Genomic DNA, 27259 nt, shown 5'->3' with positions numbered 1-27259 from the left:
TTTTAAAGAGTTAGGAAGAAATCCAGCAATTCTTTTCCTTCAAGTAGCTAGCCATTATTAAACTGTTTTAATTCCTGTCATTTTACTATCTGATATGCTCAATTCTCCAAACTTAGTCTTAAAGGAGTAGCTATAATAATTTAGAGCTGTCATAAAATAATATCATATAGATTATTTTCCCATAAACCACTCATTTTGGATGATAAATTTTTTTACATCTCCAAACTTCCTGTTATTTATATAATTATATAACATATAAACTTAATTACGCTATGGCTTGCTGCAGTACCTCTTCATAAACCATTGCTAATTCGTGGTTACAGAGAACAGCTCAAATATGCTCTCTTATGGTCTCTGTTTCACAAACTACTGGACGCAAGCTTCTTCTATGTCTTTGAAATCTAGTTTCCCTAAGTCAGCTTTAAGATATGGATCAGAATTAATCTAACTTATCATTTTAGCATGGTCTTCCCTACTCAGTTGCCTCATTCTTTCACTTTATATGCTACTTCATGCTGGTTTGCACTTTCCAGCACTGTCACTAAAACTTCCTCAAAATCTGTACAGGAATTAAAATTAAATCCATCCACACAACCAACCATGCTTCAAAAAAAATGAACCGTAGAATAAGTAACCTAGATACAAGTGACTTTACCCCCAACTCAGCTTCTAAACACTCATCTATTCCTGTGTTATGGACGATTTGTTTGATTTTTGAATTCTCTATGGCAAAGATGAAAATTCTTCTTGCAACACAATTCAAATGTGAAGCAGATAGACATGCCTTTGACTATTAATCTAGTCTTCTAATATCTCATCATTGGTTTACTGTAAAAGAAAGCAAGGCAAAATGAAATGTTTAATCCTGCTTAAAATTTGGTCTAAATCTAATAATATAAACATTCCATTCAGATTATAGAGTTCCTTTTTTTATTTAAAACAGATATAGTATTAAGGAAACCACCTTAAGGCAAGTAGCGAGCCATATGACAAAGGTAGTGTTTTATGATGCTTTATAATTTACAACGTATTTTCACATTAGTGTTTGATTTGATTCTCACAACAATCTCAAACAATTTAGGCTGCTATTGTCCCCATTTGATAGATGAGGAAGTGAGAGGTTAAACATCTTGCCCCAGGTCACAGAGCCAGGAACTGGCTGACCCAAGACTCAAAGCCTTGCCTCCTGCCTTCAAATCCTGCCTCATTCTAATGCATGACAAGCTTCCCCAAACCACAGAACAGTAAGCCACTGCGTGATGCGGTATATCGGTTAAGATGTTTTGGACCGCAAGTAATTGAAATTTCAGCTCAAACTAGCTAAAATAATAAAGGACATTTATTAACACATTATAATAATACAAAGGAGTTCAGGGGAATGAAAGACTAAGTTGGTAGATGCAATGGCTCGTCAATGTCACCACTACTTTGCCATTTATTGATCAATTAACTAAAGGCAGATCTTTAGGCTGCCTTCCCTCTCCATCCATAGATTAGATGCCTGCCAGCAGCATCTGGGGTATTTAATTCCTTGTTTACATTCAGTAGGGGAGTGGGAGACAGACTGCTACCGTAATCATGGAACACATGTCCTTCTCTTTGTTTGATTTGAGCAAGTTAGGTTATGGCCAGAGACAGTGTTTGTTTACACATTTCCCCACTACCTTGGCATTTAGGTGGGAACACGTGACTAGTTCAAAGCAATGAACCATGAGAAGAGAAATGAGTCACTTCCAGAATGAGGCAGATAGTAGCATGTGTGCCTCCTCCATTTCTTTCTTTCCCTGATGTAACCTAGGGGATACACGGTAATATGTTAAACTAGCAAATAGATCACAGAATGGAGGAAGCCTGGATACCACAGCCACCAGATGGAAGAGAGATTCTGATAACCTGCATCAGACTCTGAGTAATCTACAAATTAATTTTTGTCTCCTTGAGCTACTGAGATTTCAGGATCTGTCTGTTGGGACGTCCAGCGTTAATTACCTTGATCCATGCAGATTACACGCCCACCTGAGGGAAAGCTATGCACTGACCAGACTAAACGTCATCTGAGATGGAATGGATGTGCAGAATCTTTTGACTATATGCAATTTTATAGTAATAATTCCTGTGCTATTCGGTTGGAAACTCAAATGATTAAAAGTACAAAATATTTATAATTATCCTGCTAATTTTTGCTAAATGGAAAATTGTGCCATTTTCACGAAAAGCACCATCAAAAAGATAGAATGCCTTTGCAGACATACCTTTAGATTCTTGAAGGTCTTCAAAAATCCTTTTAGAAATAAAATACAAGCAGGTGACACTGCAAAACCTAGGGAATGACTGAGCTGTTCTGTGCAAACATTTATTGAACAACTACTATTGCCTAGCCCTGAGCAAGAAGCAAGTAATGCAAATAAGATATGACCCCTTCTGTCAAAACTATTGCCTACTAGAAGGCAGACAGACAAATTATGGCAAGAAGTTGAACAGATGGTCAAATACTCCCAAAAATCTACTATCAAGACAGCACACTGCTCAATAACGTCTAAGATCAGAGTGTAGTAACTAACATAACCAGGATTTAAGCTCAGGTACTCCAAGCTCCAAACAAGGCCCATGTTCCTCTAAAACCCCAATAAAAAACGGATTTAAAAAAATTAAGAAATTCATCATGACATTTAAGAAACCTAAATATAGCCTTTGTGGGAGGAAGCTGGTACCAAAAATCTAGAAACTACAAAAAGGATAATTGTGATGGCCTTGAAACTTGACCTTACATGTTGTTTGTTGTATTAAAGAAAGTTTGGTTCAGTTAAATTGATAACAAGAGAAACAATAAGGAGAACAGATACAACGAAGTATTGACAACATGTAAGGATATAGGATAGCCTGGTAGATATATTCAACCTAGCTAATTAAGAAGAGATGAACGATAATTAAGAAGAGATGGAAGAACCAAGTTAAGCACCTAACATTTATGAGACACCAAATACTCATGTCTTTAGTGGGTCGCCCATTGATTGTACCCATTCTGGCCCCATGTGCTCTCTGCCTGAGATATGCACATAAAAATCCATAGCTGGTCAGTAGTGTCTTAGCAAGCTACAATTATACCTAGGCACACTTGCCCCTGATGATAGAGCAAGCTGTGTTGGCTCCAGATGCACTCCATCAGCTGAGCCAGCTCATGCTCAATACTGGTCTTCAGAAATGCGCCACAGGGCTTCCCTGGTGGCACAGTGGTTGAGAATCCGCTTGCCAATGCAGGGGACACGGGTTCGAGCCCTGGTCCGGGAAGATCCCACATGCCGCGGAGCAACTGGGCCCGTGAGCCACAACTACTGAGCCTGCGCGTCTGGAGCCTGTGCTCCGCAACAAGAGAGGCCGCGATAGTGACAGGCCCGAGCACCGCGATAAAGAGTGGCCCCCACTTGCCACAACTAGAGAAAGCCCTCGCACTGAAACGAACACAGCCAAAAATAAATATAAAAAAATAAATTAAAAAAAAAAGCAGGAGAGTACCTCTCTGATTCATTGTGTTTTAAAGAGCTCACCTAATAAGTTCACACCCAAAAAAAAAAAAATGAAATGCACCATGATCAGGGAAGGTTGATGGCAAGAAAGATAGGAAGGATGAATATTACGTAACACAGGATTCAGGGAGTGTGGTCCTTCAGTCCCACTTAAACCCCTTCTAAGTAGGTAAACCTACCCCTATTTTTTCCCCCTTGCTTCATGCTGTGTTTTAGGCTGATTCAATAAATCTGCGACTAGAGTATCTTGATTTGGTGTGTGAGCCTTTCTGTGCTGTGACCTGCCTACACCATGAGATATGTGTAAGGTAGCTGATGGTGCCAGAGGGTAAGGCCAGGAGGTGCCCAAGTTAGGGACAAAGGCTACAAAGCCTGGGATACCCCTGGAATTGTTGCCAGCACCAGCAAGAGTTGGGGCTAAGTCAGGACAGGGGGCCCGCTGGGTCCCGACAATACCAGGAGAACTGATCCACAAATTTACCAGTCACAGACTTGCTACCTGAACTCACTCACACAGCAGGACGTTCAGAGTATGCTATAAGAACATACACATAAGCGCTCTAGGCTCCCCTTCCTTTGTCCACCAGAATATGCAAACGCCCCATTCTCAGCCCACCTCTCCTTAAAATGACCACACACCACCTTGGACAGAACAGCTGGAGGGGCAGGGAATCAGAAAGACTCAGGATTCACCTGAGAAAGCTTGAGTCATCCACGAGAAGAGACTAAGGTAACATCGGTTGGCAAGTTTAAGTTTTCTGTTCTGCCTGGGGGTGATGTACTGAGGAAAAATAGGTATGTTACAGTAAAGAACCTACCTCTTCTTTGTAACGTAAGTAAATTTGTGAGTCCACTGCAGTTGTACTCACAGCACTAGCAATTTGGGAAAGAGAAAAAAACAAAAGGAATGAGGAAGAGAAAGTTGGTTAGTCAATGGAAGTAGGAAATGAAAATCTTTAAACCTGTCTGTCCCACTTCAAGAATCCATAAACACACACAGCCATACACACACTCTAAAAATATCTGGTACTCGATTATTTTGTCTGGAGAATGACTATCTTCAGTAGCAGGATACTCAGCAAGTTACTACACATATGTCTAAGTAGAAAAGTCCCAAACTCAAAAAAGCATAGGAGCCCCTATGCATTCATTTATGCGTGAATTAGTTCTCACTTTTCTGCCACAAACATAAAGTGTTTTGTTCTTCAATAGCTCTTTTTCCAGAAATACTATGCTACGATTCCTAAAAATGTGTTTCCTCCTATAGTAAAACTGGGACACAGCACAATCAAAGGCCAAGCTGGAGTCGAAGGGTAAGAATGATTCAGAAGTACTCATCCATTGGAGTGAATGCTCTCTTAAATGGTATGATTTTTATGTCAACATTAAATGAAATTCTGTATGTGCTTTGGATATAAATTAAGGAAAAAGATGGAATTTCATACATGGGCTAGTCTGCTTTTTAGTCAAGGTAGTGATCAATATATGTAGGCCAAGGGCAAGCAGTAGAGATCCAATCAATCAGATGTCTGCAAATCTCAGGACAAGTAGATCAATCTTTACACATTTCCAGCTCTAAAGTATTTCTTTTATAAAGCTGAAAGAATGCACACCGGTGTCTGCAGTAAAATTAAAACCCCAGTATTTCCACATAGAAAAGTCAGATTTTGAAGGAAGCTCTTTGGAGTGATAAAAAGATCACCAGCTGCACACCTGGACGCTACGAGCACCCAAGCATCGGGGCTGAACAGAAAAGAGACAAGAGTCGGGAAGACTTGCACACAAGATGCTGAGATGTTCTGAGCTGAAAACGAGGGAGTCACCCTGCAGTTTTACTAAGATTCAACCTGTGGGGCTAATGCGCCATCTGGTGGCCATTCAGGGCCTATGTGTCAAAAATTACCCAGATATTTCTAGATATTTCAGGATGCCATCATAGCTACAACAAAATACAGCTCATTCTGAAACTTAATAAACAGGATCTGATCTAAATGTGATGAAACACTAGGGAGCAGTTAATAATACGGAATAAGATATTTCTCATTTAGTACCTCCAGGGACAAAAAAAAAAAATGCCCCTTGGAATACAATCCCAACTTGAGATTTCTTTATGCATTTTCTGTATATTGAGATAAAAAATTTAATTACAGTACCCTGTAAGTTACATAATTGAAGATATATTCGGTTATTGCAAAAGATTACATGTAAGCACCAACAGAGCTGCTTCTGAAATTCATGAATTTCAGCCCTAGAAATATACACCTTTCCCCATGGATTTTACAGCAGTGTTATTAATTGCCGCCACTGCATTATAACCAGAAGTTTCCAGAAGGATTCACACTCATTTATCCACTTAGCTCTTTCACCATTACTTTTAGCAACCACGCTGAAATAAAAATTCTAGAAATTACTAAATGAAAACAAGAATATGAAATAGAAAAATGCTATATATATTCTCGGAAGCAAATAAATTAATGGTTATTTTAGTTCTTTTAATTTGTTCTCAATCTAGGCACAAGGTATTGCCAACAACTACAATTTAGCTTATATTTAACTCTTTCAGAACAAGAGAGTCTGAAACGCTCAAGAGTGATCTACAGGATATCAAGTTCACTTAACTGAATCAACTCGGCACGCGTCTTCCTTCACCTTTTCTTGGAAAAGGAAAGTGGACAAAAATACGGAATGCCACCCCAAATACTGCTTAATGTCCATTTGAATAGATAGGAATTTAAGTTAGCACATCTCCCGCCACCTCCCAAGAAGGAAAAACAGAGTCACACAAACATCTCCTCAGAAGTCGGCGGCGGAGGGGGGGGGGGGGGCAGAGGCCTCTCCTGGGCCCTGGCAGTGTCCACGGAGACAGAGGCGGCCTGTACTCACACAGATGGTGAGAGCTCCAGCTCCCATCTCGCAGGAAGTACCCAGTAGATCTGATGAAGACTGGAGGAAAACATCAAAATGACAGCAAAACGCTAGAATTCCATTCGGTCGATATGCTCCGATGTGAAACCCAGCTCCAGATCCAGAGGCCCCACGGTGAGCGGAGAGCGGCTCCCAACATTTTCGGAAGTGTGGTTTTGCTTCTGATTTGGCTAAACCCACATGGCTGGGAGGGCTGCCTGGAGTTGAAACCTGATCCAGAGCGTCTAGGACTGGCAAGCAGACCGAGTCATGTGACCTGGGTCTTAAGTCGCTGACATCTTTTCCTTAAACCTGACTTGTTAGAGGCCACACACAGGCTTCTTCAGTTCAGAAAATGCCTATCACCTGGTGGTGTTCGTTAACAGGACTTAACTAAGTGCACAAAGCGAAAACATACCTGCTTCCCGTGGCTACTCATCTCCAAGACAAATTCACGTACTTACACTCAGGTTTAGGTCTGCAGGCATCTCTCCCACTTTTCTGAGGCAGTTTTCACTTCTATTGCCCCCCTAAAAATCAGTTACGTTCTATCAGGATTTTCTTCCTTCCGCCTTTATTCTATCAGCACTGTTCTAAATGAAATGCTCTATTTTGTGTAGCTGTTACTGAACGCTTCTAATTATTTTCAAATTATCTTACATACACTGGTGATAAACATAAAACATGTTTCTAGACAGCCACAATTCTACGTGTGTGATTTACTGTCTGGAAAATTAGGCTCCAGCTGACCTTTCCAGAATTTTCTACTCCATATGCTGTGTCATTAGAAAATCTGATTTAACGATTTCCAAACATTTAAACGGATGGCTACAATATCCATGTCATTCAAGGCAGAAGGAAACTATCCTATTTTTTTAATACCACTTTTTCTGTCAAATCTTTCTCACTGGCACATTTAAGAGAATGCTGACGAATATTACGTGGGAAGTTTCACTTGACCCAACTTTAAAAGACTTAAATTGTCCCCAATCACAAAACATATTAATAATGTTAATTATTAATGTTAATGTTAATAATGTTAATCTTAAGGGGATGAGGTGTGAGGAAAAGGGAAAAACGAAATCATCTCCCATTTCAATACTTTTCTTCAAATCTAGTAGTATTCTTTGTGCAACGATAGCCAACCAATGCTACCTGCAGCAGACCCAAGAGAGCAGATCGTATTAAGCCACAGAACGTGACGCGTACGTTTTATGTCTATATGTGCACACGTAACCTTGCACAGACTCTACTTCCAAGAGACAGAATAACACAATCCCAAGACCATACAAGGGAATGGACATGGGATAATGGACAGAATCTTCTCTATTGCAAAAAGGAAATTTTTTCTACTTCCACCTTAATCTAGATTTGTATCACTTCTGCTTCTCGTTCACCCATGAGAAAACTAAGCTGATTACTAAAGAAAATCATAAAATAAAACTGTTTCTCATACTTAAATTTGTCTTTTTCTGATTATATAAATATTGCTGGTCCATGGTGAAAAATAAAAAGATTAGTTCACCTGAAGGCCCATCATCCAACATCACCCAATCAATATGCATTACCTACACTGGGCCAGGTGCTACGCTACACACCTTACTGACAATGTATGTACCTTCATTCCCGGATCATCCAATGGGGAGAGGGAGGAATAAGTAAATAAACTTTTTTCATTAGTAAGTGTCGAGACGCTAATAAAGAAGCCAAGATGTGGTAAAAGAATACCAGAGGTCACCCAGAAACATTTAACAGATCTACTTCCAGGATCTTTTCTATGCTTTTTAAAAACCATAATTTAAATCTAATTTCTGATCATTTTAAATCCTAATTTTTTTCACTTAACATTGCATCAGAGGCCGGATCCCATATTGTCAGCATCATAAACAATATTAATCACGTGTAGTACTACATTCTGTATAGATAACCATTGAGTCATTCTCCCATTTTTAGACATTTACACGGTTTCTGATTTTATGTATGTATGATTTTAAGTAATGCTTTGTCCTCATTCTAATTTTCTTTCCTAGTAAAGACTCCTGAAAGTGAAAGTTCTGGATCACAGAATATGAACACGTGCGAAGGCTCCTGACATACACTGGCTTCGGCGGTTTCTATTCTACAACCCACCCTACCCAAGTCTGAATATTTTGTAAAACATTTCCTAAGGTAATTAGTGAAAACGATTTCTCATCTTAAAACGTACACCTCTTTTTTTATCATAACATTAAAGAGATGAAAATCCTTATTAGTCATTGGTATTTTCTGTTCTGTGAACTGTCTTTGATCCATTTTCTTTGTCCATTTACCAACTGCGGTCCTATCAGTTGCAGTCTCTTTTATAGGGTCATTGTAAAGATCAAATGATATAATCCATAAAAGGCATTTATTGTTATTACCATTTGCCAGGTGCTATGCTAACAACTTTCGATGCTTATCACATGGTTTGACCATACATCTACCTGGTATTATTCAAAATATAATAAAAGATGAGGATCTAACTTGATGCTTTATTTTCATAAAACTACTGTGGCCCAGACTGTTAACACTCTCCAGTATGGAATCTCTTTCTGATAACATTAGAGCTCTTTCTCCCCCTTAGTTGGCTGAGCCCACAGTTATCGAGCTGGAGACTACATTTCCCAACCTTTCACACAGGCAGACAGGGCCATGTGACCAGATTTGCATTACAGAATGTGTACCAATAATATATGTGCAATAGTATTCTGTGTCATGTGCTTAATAGGAAATCCCTTGCTCCACATTTACTCTCCTTGCCCTTCATCACAAGCTGGAATGAGGATGCACCGGAAACCTAGCTTCAACCATGCAGAAGAGGGACAACGTCCCAGAGGATGATGGAGTAACTAGATGGAAGGAACCTAGACCTCTGAATGACCTTGAGGAGTACAGCGTCCTACAAGCCTAGACCAAGGAAACTTTTATGTGGCGATGAAATAAATCTCCCAATAAGCTACTATATTTGAAGGGTCTATATGTAAATATATGTGTATGTATATAAAACAACTCTGCCTTTAGCCTAACTCATATACTCAACAAAAGGACTCAGCCCCATTTACTGAGCAAATTTTTCATTTCCCACTTGTGACACTATCCATACTATATATTAAATTCACACATACACACACATACACACACATGCACACACCAGGGTATTTTTCAGGCTAAAATATTCTATCTAGTTTTTCTTCCTAGTTTTATATCACTTTCATAATATTTGAACAACTATAACTATAATATTCATTTAAATATCTAACAAAGATAGTTTTTCATTATCCATCTCTTTCAAGATCGTGTTGCTCTTCTTTCTAATCAAGTCTTAACGATGAATTTCAAAAACATTCAGTAATGTCACAAGTTAGAGAACCAAAAAATTATACCTCTTGTTATTGTTTCTAATAGATATATGTTTATCTTATTTCTGATTTGGATATTACTATATAAAGATGACATAAGGAATCTCCATAACTTTTTATACACCATTATAAAGTAAAATTAGTACTGTACCTAACAAATTTTTATCCTTAGTTATTTTTCTGTGATGGCTAGATTTCACGTGCAAAAAAGAAACCCTGAATAGGCCCTTTAACAAAAAGCACCAGAAGACTCTCTTCACTACAAACAAAGTTTGTTTCTCCATGGAATGTATATATAATTGGAGTCTGAAATATTATATTTTCCTGACCCTCGAATGGATGAAAGTGATAGTAGAGTCCAATTAATTCCAGAAAGGTCTCTGAACTGTCACACATGTACATCCCTGAGTACTGATTTACAAAGAACCTTAAGACATACAAGCCACAGCCAGGAGATTTGCTTATATGAGCTATTGCTTTTCCCCCAGGAAGGATAATCAAGGAGTTTTAAAAAGCGCTTTTCTGAATAGTCCGCTATGGTGGGCTAATTCGATGACTACTTCCAGAAATGCTGAAATACCACGGCAGGACAAAGGATGTCCTATTTTCAAGAAGATCCCTGGGCACCCTGGAGGAAGGTGCCAAGGTTACTTCACAATGGGTGGTCAAGGCCCCTAAGACACTGTCATTCAAAATCACCCTTTGACCTGGGGAAGCCTGACAAAGGAAGCTAAAAGGACCAGGTTTACCCTCTCGCCTCCAGAAAAGCTAAAAAATGCTTCAAAGCCAAGCCCTCTGATGCCAGCTGGCAGAGCTCTCAAAGGGAAAAAAATCCCTTTAGCTGGAGTAGATATAACAGTTGCCAGGAGAACAGTTGGCAGTACCTTTAGATATAATACTGTTAGCCATGTAGCAGGCATCAGCGAGTATCAGGGCGGGTAGTGGCAGTGGGTGGCAACTATAGAATGAACCACCTGAGGCCCATTAGAAATGGGACAGTGGAGGCTTTTTTGGGGTCCAAACTCAGTCACAGTCTTTACTCCAGCTCCTGCCCTATCCCAGCTATTTCTCAATGAGAATCCCAACCTGGCCCAGAATCAATGACCTCCAATCAGATAGGATATCAGAAGTCAGCTAGTCAGCAACTACCTAGCATTTATATACTCTCTCTCAGTCAGAAGAGTTCCAATACTTTGGTGTTTGAATCCCTCACGGTAGATGCACTTGAAAGATTCCTTGTTCTAGTCCAGGGTCAGCAAACTAGCCTGTGTGCCGAACGCAGCTACCCTAGATGACGTCTGGTCACACCCATCTGTTTACAGGATGCATATGGCTACTGTGGCAGTACCAGGGAAGAGATGAGTAGCTGCAGCAGACAGAACCCATGGCCCGAAAGCCTAAAATATTAACCACCGGATCCTTTATAAAGCTTACTGACCCTTGCTCTAGACTATTCAGTAACATTACTGGGCATTAGAGTCCTCATATAACCAGAGAAAGACTAGTCTATGGGCTTTGGCTCCTTAGAAGATAGGAGGAACTAAGTCTTTCTTTGGTTTGTGAATCTGCTTCGTTAAAACAGCCCCATTCTGTGGGGTCAGGCCTATTCTTACCTTCTCCTAAGTATTTTCTGAAAGATTTCCCTGCAAAGGGTCCAGTTTAAATCTGATGATCTCATCTCTGCTCTGAATTCTAGATACCTTCCCATCCCACTTCAGGAAAAAAAAAAATGACCACAGTCCTAGGAAAAGATCAATTTCTTTGTAGCCATGGAAACCAACAGCCAAAATAACTAACTTAAACCTGTTCAATCGTCACCTTGCCTCAGTAAACCACCTGGTTTTGCAAGCCAGCCCATAAATGACAACCCATCACTTCTGGCCAATGAGCAATGCTCTAATAAACATGTCTCTGAGCGCCAAGCAGTCGATAAGCACCTTATTTGAATAACCGCTCTCCTTCAGATGATGTCAGCACCTCCTGAAAGCCCACCAATCCTAATTCCACACTTCCTGTATGAGACAGCAGTCCGCTCTGCTCAGAAGGCCTTCCTGCCCAGCATAGCTTTCCCTTACCACAATAACCAAAAATTCAGCTGTCTTTTTATTTCAGGTACTGAGTATTGGTCTCATCATTCTTTGATGCAACCCAAAGTTTAGACACCCCACTTCCATGGGTCATTTTTCCGTTTGGGTTTTTTTTTTTTTTTTTGCGGTACGCGGGCCTCTCACTGTTGTGGCCTCTCCCGTTGCGGAGCACAGGATCCGGACGCGCAGGCTCAGCGGCCATGGCTCACGGGCCCAGCCGCTCCGCGGCATGTGGGATCTTCCCGGACCGGGGCACGAACCCGCGTCCCCGGCATCGGCAGGCGGACTCTCAACCACTGCGCCGCCACGGAAGCCCTCCGTGGGTCATTTTCAAGCCACAGTGGTTGACCTGCATTTCTATTGCTTCCTCACTAGCTTGCCTGCTGCCCCTCCTTCTAGCGCCCTTTACAGCTTCCATGTTAACTCTCATCATGCCCCCTGACTGAGGCTAGACTGCTTGCTACCCTTCCCTCCTCCCCCGGAAGCCAAAGCAGATCCGCTACACCAGTCTCCACGGCAGGAGAAAAGCAGGGCCCAGCCCACGATGAACTGGGCAAGAGGGCTGACTTGGGAATCGGAAGCAATGGACATCCATGGTAATCCCCCAGATGGGAAACAAGAGAGGAGCTACATTTTCTTTTTTTTAAATTGAGGTAAAGTTGATTTACAACATTATGTAAGTTTCAGGTGTGCAACATAGTGCTTCACGATTTTAAAGGTTATACTCCATTTAGAGTTATTAGGAAATACTGGCTATATTCCCTGTGCTGTACAATATATCCTCGTAGCTTATTTATTTTATACTGGATTTTCTTTTGAAAAGTTTTAGTCATTTTCCCGACAAGCTTGCTAAAGCCATAATTAACTTTTTTAATTTCACTAGCACTTATACAATGCACAATGTGTACCTATTAATATTCTAGGAATCATGGCTAAGGAGAGGTACGGGAAATGGTGTATCACTTGAACTATGAAGTATATGTAAAAATATTAAGGACATCAGTTGCACATCTTGTGAAGGTATACCGTTTGACCATTTTGTCTCACCTGCAGAGTGATTTGAAAGACCATGTACCTGTACGAGGTGGGAATTACTATTGCTAGCAATCAACACAAACACTTAATACCTACTGTTCGTCATTCTGCCAGCTTCACAGTTGACGATTACCCCATGGCCCCTGAAGGCACTTGAGTCTTAATCCCTCAATTAGAAAATACAATACACTCAACTGTATAATCAAATTCGAAATGTGTGCCCTTAGTAGTTGAGAAAATTCTAAAATTAGAAGACAGGAAAAGATGGGATGGACAGGAGTGACTGCAGCTAGAGCTGCAAGGAGGCTAGTGTTGAGCTGACTCATACGGAAGTCATTGATTAGGACAACAGAGGAAGGAAAGGGCATCTAACGTGGGTCTGTGTGATGAGCATGGAGACAGATACCAGCGGCAAAAGCAAGGGGTTTTAAAGAGCAAAGAAAGAAACCTAGGCAAATCAGGAACTATGGTGGGTTCTTAAGGAGAATGAAAGCTTGAGAAAACTAGTGCCAGATTCATCTGGAAGTCTAACCAGAAGGTGCTAGGATGGGAAGGAGACTCATTATACACAAATGGACTCTGTCAATAATAATCCAGCTGAGACGAACAGGTCTTGAATTTATGTAGTGAAGGAAAAATCACGTGAATTCTGTAGAAAGAACTCATAAGATGGATAACTGACTTTACATGAGAGGCAAAAGACGTGCGATACTGGTCAAGGTGAGAGAGGCATGCAAGATGGCTCTGGAGCTGGTTTTCCAGGACACTGGAGCAGTGCCTAATAACTAGGGCACTTTAAACTCCAGTCTGCCTGGAGTAAAGTTTCGATTTATGCTTGTTGACTTACAAATAAGGTCCCCCTTGACTCTTAAAAGTGTTCTGGGAAAGCTGAGGTTAAGCGAGGTACCTGCAAAGGCTATTGCCAGGGTGTCAGAAGGACCCTCTCCACCAGGATCTTAAGAACCCAGAATCACCAAATGTCTGCCTTGCACTGGGAAGATCTTTTCACTCCCCTCTACACTAACTCCAGTGCAAGGTCCCGTGGACCCGTTCATGAGATGCGGGCCGAGGAGGCCTACATGGACCACCGCAACCCACTCCCCCTGGGGGTTTTCTGGACCACCACAGTCTTAAGTAGCAATAAAAAATGTCTGTCCACCAAGGGGGGTTTCTTGTCTTCTTCTCCCATGCTGAATTTTCTTCTGTCATCCCCACACACTGAAAACAATAGTGAGGTACTGCCAGCACTGATTCAATCTTCAAACAAATTTGCTGCATAAATCCAGAACCACAAGACACTTGAGGCTTTTTGTCACTCTTCAAAAGTGATTTTGAATTCTTTTTCACCTTTGATTTAAGAGACTGTATTACTTGGGAACTCCCTGGCGGTCCAGTGGTTAGCACTCCGTGCTTTCACTGCTGAGGGCCCGGATTCAATCCCTGGTTGGGGAACCAAGATCTCACAAGTCAAGCGACCCCCCCCCCGTCAAGAAAAAAAAAAAAAAGAAAGAAAGAAACTATTACTTAAGCGATTGTATCTTTGACAACGGAAGCTTTAAAGGCACAAAATTTTTACCTTAGTGTTTTACAAGTAAGTTTGATTTAAATATTAAAAAAATGGTTCTAGAAATCATTGTCCTAGTTGGGACTACGTATTATATGGTAACCCTAATAGAAGAAATTAATTAGTTGGCAAGCAACGTGTTTGAACAGAAAGTTACGGTTGGTTTCAGGTAGACTCTAGAAATCAGTCACGAAGTGGGAGAAAATTTCAGTAGCACGTGTACGTTAGGGTCATTTTCGTAAACATCTCAAAGCCTGCTGCGGCCTCCTCTGGATTCTTTAATCCCTCCCTAGAAAATCAGCACAGCCTATTCTCTCTACCTCATAAAAGTTTTTCAAATCAATTTCCTCTCTGTTCCCACAGCCATTTTTAAAATGAAAACATGTTAAATGCAGACCTCATCAGCGTCCCTTTGGTACAACTGCACCCCTTCGTTTCTGAACTAGGTCTGACTGTGTTCCTTTCCTGCTTATTCTCTTTAGGTCTAAGGGCTCCACAGATGAGGCTCGAGGGATCCGTGGTCACCCATTTAATTGTATTTGGATTCTGATGCTCACACTGAAGTGAGCATCCGTTGTAATATTTTTAACCTTTTATGAGAATAAAAACTGTAGGCCTAGATGAAATTCCAAACTCCTTTAACGTGGCTTCAAGGTTTTTCAAAATCAAATTCTGTACTAGCCTTATTTCCGTCGTATACCTTAAACTCTAATATCTTGCTCGTGGTAGGCTGGAAAATAACCACCCAAACGTGTCCACATCCGAATGCCCAGAACTTGTGAATATGTAACTTTGCATGGCAAAAGGATTTTGCAGATGCAAATTAAGATGCAAATTGAGATGGGAAGACTGGCCTGCAAAATCTAATCTCAAGGTGGGCCCAATCTAATCACAAGCATCCTTATAAGAAGGCAGGAGGGTCAGAGTTGGAGGAGCTGTGATGATGGAGACAGCAACTGTAGTCAGAGAGATTTGAAGGTTCAGGGCGAATGGCTTGGAGAGAGAGAAGGAAGCCACAGCCAGGGAAGGAAGCTGGCCTCTAGAGGGGCAAGGAGGACCCCGATTTTAACCCAGTGAAACCGATGGCAGACTTCTGACCTCCTGAACGGTAAAATAATAAAATTATGTTGTTTTAAGTCACTCAATTGGTGGTAATTTGTTACAGCAGCAATAGGAAACTAATACATTGTCATTCCAGAAATCAAGTGAGGCTTACATTTTCCTTTTTGTTCATGGTCTTGTATTTGCCAGAAATGTCCTTGTCTCCTCTTCCCACTTAGGGAACTAATACACACACTTCAATGTCCAGCACCAATGTCACTAGCATGCCTGACGGGTTGTCTCTGTGCACACATGTCTGGTTTAAACCACTAGTATAATATTTACACATGGCATTGCTATTGTTTGCAAACCTATCTTTCTAGATTGAGAACTCCTTGAGGGATAGGGCATTATCATATTCAATTTCCTTATAAGCTTCATAACATAGATATTTGCACAAGTAACGCATTAAATGTGTGGTGATAAATCTTGGGTTGCTCCTGGAAGTGCTTTGGGACTCATTTAAAAGGAGGACAAGAAATAGAGATTGCACGAGCGTACCAGACAAAGAACTGAGAAGTGTGAGCACGCATATAATTTCGAAGGGATTTGGGAGAAAAAGGTTCAGAGATTTGAAAGAGGAAAAAGAGTCAAGAATAATAAATACAGGATGAGGGAAACAGGTGGTCCAGGGGCAAGATAAATAAGTCCTGGGAATATAACTTACAGCATGGTGACTATAGTTAATAATACTGTTGTATATTGGAAAGCTGCTACGATCTTAAAAGTTCTCACCACAAGAAGAAAAAGTATAACTATGTGAGGTGATGATGTAACTAAACTTACTGTGGTGATCATTTTACAATATTACCTATATCAAATCATCATGTGTATTTTAAACTTATGCAATGTTTATATGCCATTTATATTTTAAGACAACTGGAAAAATAACAAAGATTTATATTTCTGTAAGAAATTAATATAAAATTATATTCTGTAATTATATTGTGCAAGCATATAAAATCTCTAAGACAAAAAAACAGGGAGGAGTGTAGTGCTCATGGGAACATATGTTCGTGGCCATTAATATCCGAGTTCTTCATTTTCAACCTCTATCAGGAAGAGTCCACTGAACTTTTTCAAGTCTTAACTCTGAATAAAGGTTAAGTTAAAATTCTTGAAGCAATTACTTTTGATTTTTTTAATAAGAATCCAGTTCGTTAAATTTTATTAAAAAAATTTTTTAGGGACTTCCTTGGTGGCGCAGTGGTTAAGAATCCGCCTGCCAATGCAGGGCACACGGGTTCAAGCCCTGGTCCAGGGAGATCCCACATACCGCGGAGCAACTAAGCCCATGCGCCACAACTACCAAGCCTGCGCTCTAGAGCCCACGAGCCACAACTACTGAGCCCGTGAGCCACAACTACTGAAGCCCATGCACCTAGAGCCCGTGCTCTGCAACAAGAGAAGCCACCGCAATGAGAAGCCCACACACCGCAGCGAAGAGTAGCCCCCACTCGCAGCAACTAGAGAAAGCCTGAGCGCAGCAACGAAGACCGAACACAGCCAAAAAGAAATGAAAAAAAAAAGTTATTTTAAAATATATGACCTGTGGCTGGCACAGTGCCTGACCCATTGAGAGACTGTAATAACATGCTTCATATTCTTTAAAAAAATCCAAAAAGTGAAAAAACAAGTCATGAGCAAATAAAACAAAAATCTTATTTACTGAATAATTCCCAGAACTGGAATTAAAAGTTGTTTTTTACTTGTGATGGTGTATACGAAATAATCACTAACATTTGTTTATTGCCAAAGTGTTTCACAAATGCTCTCATTTAGTTACTGCAACAATTCCACAGTATAGGTATTAATTCACGTTTATCAAATGAGAGACTGAGACTCAAGAAAAGGTTCAGATTCGCACAGCCAACAATGGACAACGCTAGGTTTCAAACCCAGGCTTCTCTGAGATCTATGTTCTCACAAATGCATTAAATTACAATCAGTAAATCCCTCTTTTTGTAACACATCTGATTTCCAATTGTGACAAGATCAAGTGTAAAGACGTATTATGAACATCATTGCTAACTACAAGATATAAATAGTAAACCAATAACAACTGAGAATTAAAGCAGAAGAGATCTTTTGAAAAATTAATTACTAAGCATTTTTACCTGTATTATATCTCATTCAATCAACATGAAAAAACCTAGAATGTAAATGCCATCATTCCCATTTTATAATGAAAAACTATTTGAAACTCAGAAGTCAATTTACTTGCCCAACCACTGCTGGAAAGATGTACAAACAGAATGAAACTCAAGATGTCATGTATTTATTTAACAATAAAATAATTACTAAGAGAATACCATGTGCCATGTACTATTGCAAACAGTGGATTTTCTATGGATATAACTTGTAATTGTAAAAGCATTAAAATTCATGAGTTATAATATGCTAGACTATCATCGACTGCTTGGGAAGATGGAAGGTGCATTACTACAGGATTCTTGTGTATTCATGCGGCAGCTAACTGTTCAGTAGCAATATCTCACATTACTATAGCTGTAATAGTTTAATGATTATTTACAGATATGCATTTCTATTAAATCCCCATTTTATGTATAACAATGTGTGCTCCCCTTCACTGGAGTATGGTAAAACACCTAGTGGTCAAGCAATTAACTACTGCAGCCTGAGATAAATCAATTTCATAGTCATGCACATCAAAGGAAGTCTCAAAGTACACAAAAGGGAGAGAATCCTTCAGCTCAAAAGTTAAAAGTTAAAAAATGCAAGGAAGGAAAGGAAGGAGGGAGGGAGGGAGGGAGGTTGGTTAAAGTCCCAATACTGCATATAAAAGATATGTCAGAAAAAAATAAAACTAAAAACTTTCTCTTCAGTGACTGTAGCAATGATAAATTAAAATCACCTACTGGTTACAAAAAAAAAATCCAACAACTTCAGAACAAACAAGGTCAGTGCAAAATTAATTCCTGTGTTGAAGTAACAGAGATCATTGTTAAATAAATCACTCTGTTTGTTTCTGTTTAACACAACTGGAAACAAACTACCGATTGAAGTGAGAAATTTTAAAAGTCCAATCAGCATTAAAATGATGGATTTAATGAATCCATAAATTTCTCCTAAATAAGCAATCACGTAATTGCACATCAATTTCAGCACACTGTTGACAGGGACTTTCCAAATTGCTAGCTAGTTCCACTATTATATCCCCAAAGGAAAATAACACAATGTAAAAGGAAGGGGGGAAAACAGAAATTTGTGAGATCTATAAGCTTAATTATAAAGAGAAAAGGGTAGGGGAAAATATATACATACTTATACATACATATAAAATGATATATGTATACACACACACATATGAAACGAAGCAAAGGAGGAAAAAATATGAAAAGCCAAGGAAAAAAGATAATTATCACCTACCACCACCTTTCAGAATTTCAGTGTCAGGGTTTAGGTTGAGAGATACAATAAATGCAACTATAAAGACTAGAGTTAGACTTCCCTCTCTCCATTTTAAAAACTTTCTCTCCAGTTTTGGTTTTCAAACCTTATAAAGGAGGACAAAGATAATAAGGTATATTTCAAACATATTTCCAAAGTATGACCATCTGAAGACTGTCAATTGCATCATACCCACGTTTTATATGTTTACTATTCCTTTCAGATACCTAAAATCAGGCTAAAAATCTGTCCGAAACATAGTATACGTAATGTGCTGTGATTTAGGATTAAAGCAAGGAAAGAAAATGTGCAACTGTTTTGAATTAATGAGATGAGAATTTTTAATAAATAATCCTGAGGTAGGTCTGTGAATTCCCCTTATAATGACAACCACAGGTACACAATCCCCTCTTGCAAATACTCTACAATATCATTATATCTGTATGAATTCATTTGGCCTTTTGCACTACTGTCTTTTAGCTCCTTTCAAAGTCTCTTTTCTTAAAAAGTTGAGAGAATACAAGTGTTTCCTTCTAGTCAAAAGATGTAGGAGGGGGCTTCCCTGGTGGCGCAGTGGTTGAGAGTCCGCCTGCCGATGCAGGGGACACGGGTTCGTGCCCGGTCCGGGAAGATCCCACATTCCGCGGAGCGGCTGGGCCCGTGAGCCATGGCCGCTGAGCCTGCGCGTCCGGAGCCTGTGCTCCGCAACGGGAGAGGCCACAACAGTGAGAGGCCCGCGTACCGCAAAAAAAAAAAAAAAAAAAAAAAAGATGTAGGAGGGCTTCCCTGGTGGCGCAATGGTTGAGAGTCCGCCTGCCGATGCAGGGGACACGGTTTCGTGCCCCGGTCCGGGAAGATCCCACGTGCTGCGGAGCAGCTAGGCCCGTGAGCCATGGCCGCTGAGCCTGCGCATCTGGAGCCTGTGCTCCGCAGCGGGAGAGGCCACAGCAGTGAGAGGCCCACGTACCGCAAAAAAAAAAGATGTAGGAAATAATAAAATCACAGCTAGTATTTACTTGCTAGGAGAGTGTGGTACTTTGCAAAGCAATTTCTATTTCAGTTCATCCTTACAACAAAACCAAAATCTGTATGATTTTTATTCCCGTTTTTGATATGTGAAAGATTCTATAAAACCAGCTGGAGATTCCAGGGCTGGTGGGTGGCAGTCAGATGTACAAATCAGAGACTGCGTTTCTAGAACTCATAAGGTTTATCGCTAAGATGTACTGCCTGTCTGGTCTCTTAATTTTATTGTTTACATGCTTCTAAAACAATGGTTGAGGTAACTGTAATATAAAAAGAGAGTTACCACTAAAACATTAAGACTAAAAAAGAACACAACCAATGGATAAGAAAAAGAAAAGTACCAGGAATTCAAAAGGAGTTAGCTATAGCAATTGAGCACCAACCAAAGCTGATAGATTTGTGTAAGTCAGTGCTGAAATGGACATACCTAGTTCTTCTGTCACATAAAACGAAGCCACATTTCTTCTGGAAGTCATAATCTTTTCTTCTGACATTAAAGATAGCCAGAATTTATCACATGACTCCTTAAGTCAAGTGACAGTATATCATGAGAAGTATTTTCAACATCAGTTGGGCTAAATACAGAGCTATTCCTCAGAAGGTTCTTATTCTTATATCTTCCCTCTAGGAAAGCCAGTGGAGGAACAGTCAATTGGAACACTTGACACTTAACATTGTAACTCTGTTATGGCTTAATTATAAAGTGAGTTCAGGATCTGAATAGATGCAGTTCCAAAAAAGATATGCAAATGGTAAATAAGCACCTCAAGCGATGATCCAATGAGCCGTTAGAGAAATGAAAGGCAAACGACAATGGGATACCACTTCACACCCAATGGGATGCTCTAAACAAAAAAAGACAGGTAATAACAAGTGTGGGTGAGGATGCAGAGACCCTGGAGCCGCTGTGGTCTGAATGTTCACGTCCCTCCAAAATTCCTATGTTGAAATCCTAATGCCGGTTGTGATGGCATGAGGTGGAGAGGCCTTGGGGAGGTGCTTAGGTCATGAGGGTGGAGCCTTCATTAACAGATTCTTATAAAAGAGACCCACAGAGATCCCTCACCCCTTCCACCATGTGGGGACCCAGCAAGAAGGCATCTATCAACCAGGAAGTGGGTCCTAGCCAGCCATCACGCTGAATCTGAGGGCACCATGGTTCTAGACTTCCCAGCCTCCAGAACGCGACAAATAAATTTGTTGTTCATAAGCCACCCAGTCTGTGGTATTTTGTTACAGCAGTCTGGATAAGACGGGGTTAAGACTGTAAAGGGCTTTAGAAAGCAGCTCCTCAAAAGGTTATACACAGTTATCACATGAACCAGCAATTCCAATCTGCTGTATACCTCAGGGAAATGAACACATATGTCCACACAAAAACTTGTGCATGGATGTTCACAGCAGCATTACGCATAATAGCCGAACAGTGGAAACAACCTAAATGTCCATCAACTGACACATGTGAAACAGGAGGGAAGGGGGCAAGGCACAACCTTTAAAAGAATGACACGGCCATAGTACATGACGAAAACTAGTGAGAATCAACTAGGTCCAAGACGGCGGAAGATTTGACTTCCAACAGACCTTGAGCCTTATTATACGCTCATTGTAATATATTAGCATGCTAAATGACACACCCACCATCACCATGACAACACTGAAGCTAACCATAAAAGGCCAGAAAGTGGGAGGTGGCCCATTTCCTGGAAATGCCCGCCCCTTCCCCAAAATAGTTAGAATACTCCTCCCACTCATTAGCCTATGAACTTAACAGCCCAGAAAAACTAACCACACCATATTTTGAGGCCTCTTGCTTCTTGCCTTCTGAGATGGCCCATACTCTGTCAGTGGACTATGTTTCTCTCTAAATAAATCTGGTTCTTACCAATCACTTCGTCTCCGAATTCTTTCACGACAAAGAAAGAACCTGAAATTCACCAGCAACACATGGATATATAGTATATCCATATAACAATTATTTAGCAATAAAAGGAAACAATGTATGACGCATGCTACAACAGGATGAAGCTTGCAAACATTTTGTTAAGTGAAAGAAGCCAGTCACCATGGACATATATTGTATGATTCCATTTATATGAAAAGTCTAGATGAGTGGTTGCCGGCTGAGGAAAAAGAGAGAGTGTTAGAGGGAATGTGGAATGACCACTAATGGTATGGTATTTCTTTTTGGGTGATGAGAATTTCTACAGTTGATCCAAATTGAGTTTCAGAAACACTATCATGAGGTCTTTTTAATCTAGAAGCATTGCAGCAGGTGTTAATAACTGTCATCTTCAAGCATAAGGGAGTCTCATTAGGTAGAATTGCATCATAATACGACCAGCTAGTTGCGTTAGGGATACCTTCAAGGCTGAATGAGCTAGTGATTATTATTTAAATTTATCAATGATTATTATTTAAACTTTTTTGGATCCTGGACGCTTTGAGTATGGGTTGAAAGCTTTGAACAAGGTAGGCATGGTGTTACCCTGAGGAATGTAATTAATTTCAGACATTGGAAGAGGACGCTCCATGACTGTAGTGAAACAAGACAAAAACAAGATCATTCTCTAATCTTGCCTGAACTGAAAGTTTAACCAGGAAAGAAGCGGAATGCTGTGCCGTCACAAAAATGACCAAGCATCCCCCTCTTCTGGTTAGCAGGAGTGACTACTGCTTCTTCTCCAGTGATGACTCTAGCCTGTTCCTCTAGCTTCCTGGATAAAAATTAAGATACCTAACAGTCACATTGCCTCTGCTCTTTGACAGCACGCAGCCCAGAACAGACCCTTCACTTTCTTTAAACTTCTCTAAAAACCACCTTATCCAAATCCTATAATAAGCTCCACCTGACCCTTCTTTTTGAGACAGGCCATGGTTTTCCAAGGTACGGATCACCGTTGCTGCAGCAGTAAGCCTAATTGGGCAAGGGTGTGTTCTTGCCGGTGTCTGGCTGATGGGAACCAACAACACCTAAAATATTTATCATATGTTGTTAATAAAAGCATGTATAAAATTTTATGTATATTATAACTTCATGTTCCTATTGAAATACGCATATAAAAATCACACACATTACATATATAACAGTTACACTGATACAAGAAAGAACGTGGATACACACCAAACTATTAAGAGTAGTTGTCTCTGAATGTTGGTATGATTGTTTTCCCTTTTTGTTTTTCTGGATTTCATATTTTCCTTCAAATATCATATATAATTTAAGAAGGGAGGAGGGGAAGAGACAAGAAAAACCCTCCCCAAAGAATATGTTTTAAGAGAAGAATCTCATTCACAACGATTGTCCATGTATAAAGGTTTCAACCTTTAGCATATTAGAATCACTTGGGATGCTTGCTGAAAATAAGGATTCCTGGGCTTCATCCCTGGGGTGGACCCCAGAATCTGGATGTTGGACCCCAGGAGATACAAACCCATAAAGTCTGAGGAACCTTGAATAATGCAGCTTTGGGGACAAACCAGAACTTGAAAGATGTACAGATTAACAGCAGAAGGAGAGGACTTTTTAGGCTAAAGGAGAAGAAGAATGAGTAGCCTGAAACCATGCAGCTGCATGTGCCGGGAACAGGGAGAGTAATGCCCCGCAGGCTCTCATCAACCTGATTTGACCCATCTGATGGAACTGCAGGCTCCTCTAGAGAACAGTTGGAAACTGAGCAGGTTTGGAAAGGTAAGGTGGGTACTATGTAAAGTTCACTCAAGTTTCCCACCCACATTGCTGACATCAATCAACAATTCACAGGTTTCTTCAATTTATATCCACACGTTTTTCTAACTTTTCTTTAACATTTCCACTAGCAATCTTCCTTCTTCCAACCCTATTAAATCTTTTCTACCCTCCAGGAACTCATTCTCTCCTCTTTACTTACGCTGCCAGCCAACAAAGAAACATGGAAAACAAAATTAAGTTTAAAAGTTCCCTGCTGAGCATCTACCTGATTCTATGACACAAGAGTGTAAGTCATCAGTATCTTTCCACATCACATCATGTTAACTTTTTTTTTAAAGGAATGGGACTTTCCAATGAGTAATCTGATCTTTTACTTGTGTCAAGAAATTTAAGCGGAAAAGTGTTCCTACCTTTAACCATTTAAAAGAAAAATGTTTATATTAAAAGTGAATAATTTGAGCTTTTGTCTACAATATAAATAACTTTACAGCTGAAAGAGACTTCAAAGTACAAACTTTCATTTTACTGATCACAGCTGTTTCACAGCTTATTTGCCATAAAACACACCCCCAAAATTATATTTTAGCTGAAAATTCCCCTCTATATTTTATGCCCCATAAAATAGTTAACAGTAAACCTTTTTTGTGAAAACCATTGATTTTCCATTGGCAGTAAAATTTTCAATTAACAGAGAAATACTATTTGATATTAAATCAGTTTAATACATATGGAATAATGTTATCATGTCCTCATCCTAAGCTTATTGGAGTAGCTAATTCAGGTATCAAACAAAAATCTCCAAGTAGATGATGGTCAATGATAAACTAAATGGAACCCCAAAAGCAAAGAAGCAGTTCCTTTAAAATTAAAAATTTACTCTGCCTAGAGGTTTTCTATTCTGCTACAAAACTATTATGAATAAAGGATACCACTGAAAATGAGGCACATAATGTACTTGCACTGATATTATCTCAGCAGAAAAGGAATTTAGAGCTTGTAATGGTGAGAAACATGAGCCATTTTCAGGTGATTTGGAGTAATTTTAAGAAAACTCCCATTTAATAAATTAAATGCTATGTCTGATGAACACAGCTGCAGACTCGAAGGGCTCTCACAACTAGAATGCCTTCTTGGTAGGTTAATGTCAAAAGTTCCATTTTAATAAAGGGTAACTTTAATTTTGCAAAAAAGTAATCATGATACACTTTCTTCTTTTCATGTCTTTGAGTTAAATTAAATACTTCGATTGTGATAGCGTGGGCAGAGAATGTTGTTTTAAAGCCAAATAAAACTCCATTCTACAACCTATGTTTGATAGATTCATACGCTTTTCTAGCCTTTTTCCCCCTGTACATAAATGAGGTAACATCAGCCTCATAGTATTATTACAAGGATTAAGAGAAACTGTGTATATGTAGAAGGAAAGAAATACTGGTGGCAGAACTCCACAGGAGTGAAGTGTCTTTTGATTAGAGAATAAACCACAGTGAATGGTAAGGAACAACTAGAAAACAGAACAGTATACGAAATGACTCTGCGTAATAAAGGAAAAAGAATCTTAAGATTTCACAAGCAGCTGAGAGGGAAGGAGAGAAGGGGCCTTGAGAAAAATGCTGGAGAGAGAAGGGAGAGGACAGCAAAGCAAGATGGAGGCAAGACTGTGACCCAAAGAAAAGAATTGGCAATGAGAAGTTCCCTGTGGCCAGCTAGGCTCTTAATAAAACAAGGCTGACAGACATTCTATTTTAAGGTTCCCCCCTTGTACTCTAATGTGTATCTGCTGCAATTAGCAACCCCTCCCCCCCAACAAAAAGGAACAAGTCTGTTAGAGGAAAGGATCTCGTGTAAAGCTGTCTTGGGTAAAGTCTTTTTTTTTAAGATTTAATTTAATTTATTTTTGGCTGCATTGGATCTTCGTTGCTTGTGGTGAGCGGGGGCTACTTCTCGCCACAGTGCGTGGGCTTCTCATTGCAGTGGCTTCTCTTGTTGCGGAGCACGGCTCTAGGTGCGCGGGCTTCAGTAGTTGTGGCATGCAGCCTCAGTAGTTGCAGCACACGGGCTTAGCTGCTCCGCGGCATGTGGGATCTTCCCGGACTAGGGCTCGAACCCGTGTCCTCTGCATTGGCAGGCAGATTCCCATCCACTGTGCCACCAGGGAAACCCCCTTGGGTAAAGTCTTATTAAAAGTTGGCTAAATACAACTGCCTCCTACCAAGTGGTGTTTTGAGGAAATCAAGGAATGTGGGCTGTGTTCCAGATTTGAACTTACACAAGGTGATGAAAAGGGAACAGTTCTAAGTGGTAAGACACAAGCAAGCTGGAGGATTCAGAAACAGAAAGGACCAAGTGGTGTCCGGAAGAAAATTAAACCCCAGAGATAGTGGGGGAGGGAGGTAAGAGGCAGAGTTCATTTCATTTAAATATCATGGGACCAGTGACCCCAGTAGGGGGAAAATCAGGTTGCCAACTTCTGCCGGTGTCTTTTGATTGGCAGTCAGTAAATGTCAGTTCTCTTCCCTTCTGAGGAATGAATAACGTTTCATACCTCGGATACAACTGTTTTCGCGCTTGTTACAACTATCAGAGAAAAGAGGCAAACTTTAAAAAATGATACAAAACTAGCATGAAGTTGCACTTTATCCAAAATAGTCTACCAAGACTGAGTGGTTGATTGGGGGGGAGGGCGGAGATTACCTTCAGGAAAAGCAGACATTTGTCAAAAACCACTAGAACTTCACAGTGTATCTAGGATATCAAAGATTCTCCAACACGTCAGACAGGTGAAAGCTACGATTTTGAGGAAGGCAATTGAGCAGTCTGGGCAAGGAAGTCAGATAATTAGAAGCCTTAAAATCAACATCTTCTTTTCTGCAGTAAGAATGCTCAGGTCAGTTCCCTTTTGAAACATTGTAGCAACAACGTGGCCTTTGCAAATAAATGAGGAATTACTACGCTACTTTATGTTAACGAAAAAGGTTAGACATTTATGTTCAGAAATTAGAGAAACTTAACTGAAGGCTTCTCCATTTTTTCAAATTATACAGAAAAGAAAGGGTAATAAAGGAAAGACGAAAAGCGTTTCCTCGGTAAACAGGTGCTACAGGAGGAAGGCGGAGCTCCCTTCTCCAGGGAAGGCTCCGAGGGCCCAGCGGGGAAGCGAGTCCGGGAACGCGGAGAAGGCACGGTTCATCGCAGGGTAATTAGCACACAGGTGCCCGCATTCCCTCCATTTAAAATGCCAAGATAGAAACGTACAGTATCTCCGTTTCAAACAAACCAAGGGAGCCTCTGTCAAACTGCAATTCTCTTACTACTACTACCTACAAGCAGAGGCAGTGAAGGAGCGGCAGGAAAGTCACGAGGGAGCTTCCCACAGACTCGGGCACAGGCAGCTCTGCACAGAGCAGCTTCTACGGAGAGCGTGACTCACACCCTCGAGCAACCCACCAGGGAGGAGAGACCTGATATCCAGTTTGACCGCCCTCCGCTGCGCCCCACCTGTCCAGGGCTCGCTCGGATGGGTGCTGCAGACTGTAAGC

At 40.4% G+C, this 27259-nt stretch overlaps 2 protein-coding genes across 7 annotated transcripts in view; one reads left to right on the top strand and one right to left on the bottom strand.

Moving 5' to 3' along the window:
• Window positions 1-27259, bottom strand: part of FAM13A (family with sequence similarity 13 member A) — a 356140-nt gene that overhangs the window by 328438 nt on the left and 443 nt on the right. For 3 of the 6 annotated variants that reach the window (XR_009564127.2, XM_060299804.2, XM_060299806.1), the window contains exon 1: window positions 6408-6593. The exons of 1 other annotated variant lie outside the window; for it this stretch is intronic. Coding sequence is in view for 4 of the 5 variants with exons in the window: in XM_060299804.2 (XP_060155787.1) it covers window positions 6408-6434 (27 nt within the window). In the remaining variant the exon portion in view is untranslated. Of the gene's footprint in view, window positions 1-6407; window positions 6596-27259 lie in introns of those variants that run through there. 2 more of the 6 variants (XM_060299808.1, XM_060299809.2) reach the window with 2 other exon arrangements.
• LOC115858093 (serine/arginine repetitive matrix protein 1) overlaps window positions 27238-27259 on the top strand; it is a 44875-nt gene continuing 44853 nt past the window's right edge. The window contains exon 1 of the mRNA XM_070045519.1: window positions 27238-27253. Within this exon, the coding sequence (XP_069901620.1) occupies window positions 27238-27253 (16 nt within the window). The remainder of the gene's footprint in view (window positions 27254-27259) is intronic.

The sequence above is a fragment of the Globicephala melas genome, chromosome 5 (genome assembly GCF_963455315.2).
Source record: "Globicephala melas chromosome 5, mGloMel1.2, whole genome shotgun sequence".
Lineage (NCBI taxonomy): Eukaryota > Metazoa > Chordata > Mammalia > Artiodactyla > Delphinidae > Globicephala > Globicephala melas.
The sequence above is the reverse complement of the archived record's forward strand: the minus strand, read 5'-3'. Positions and strand labels throughout refer to the sequence as shown.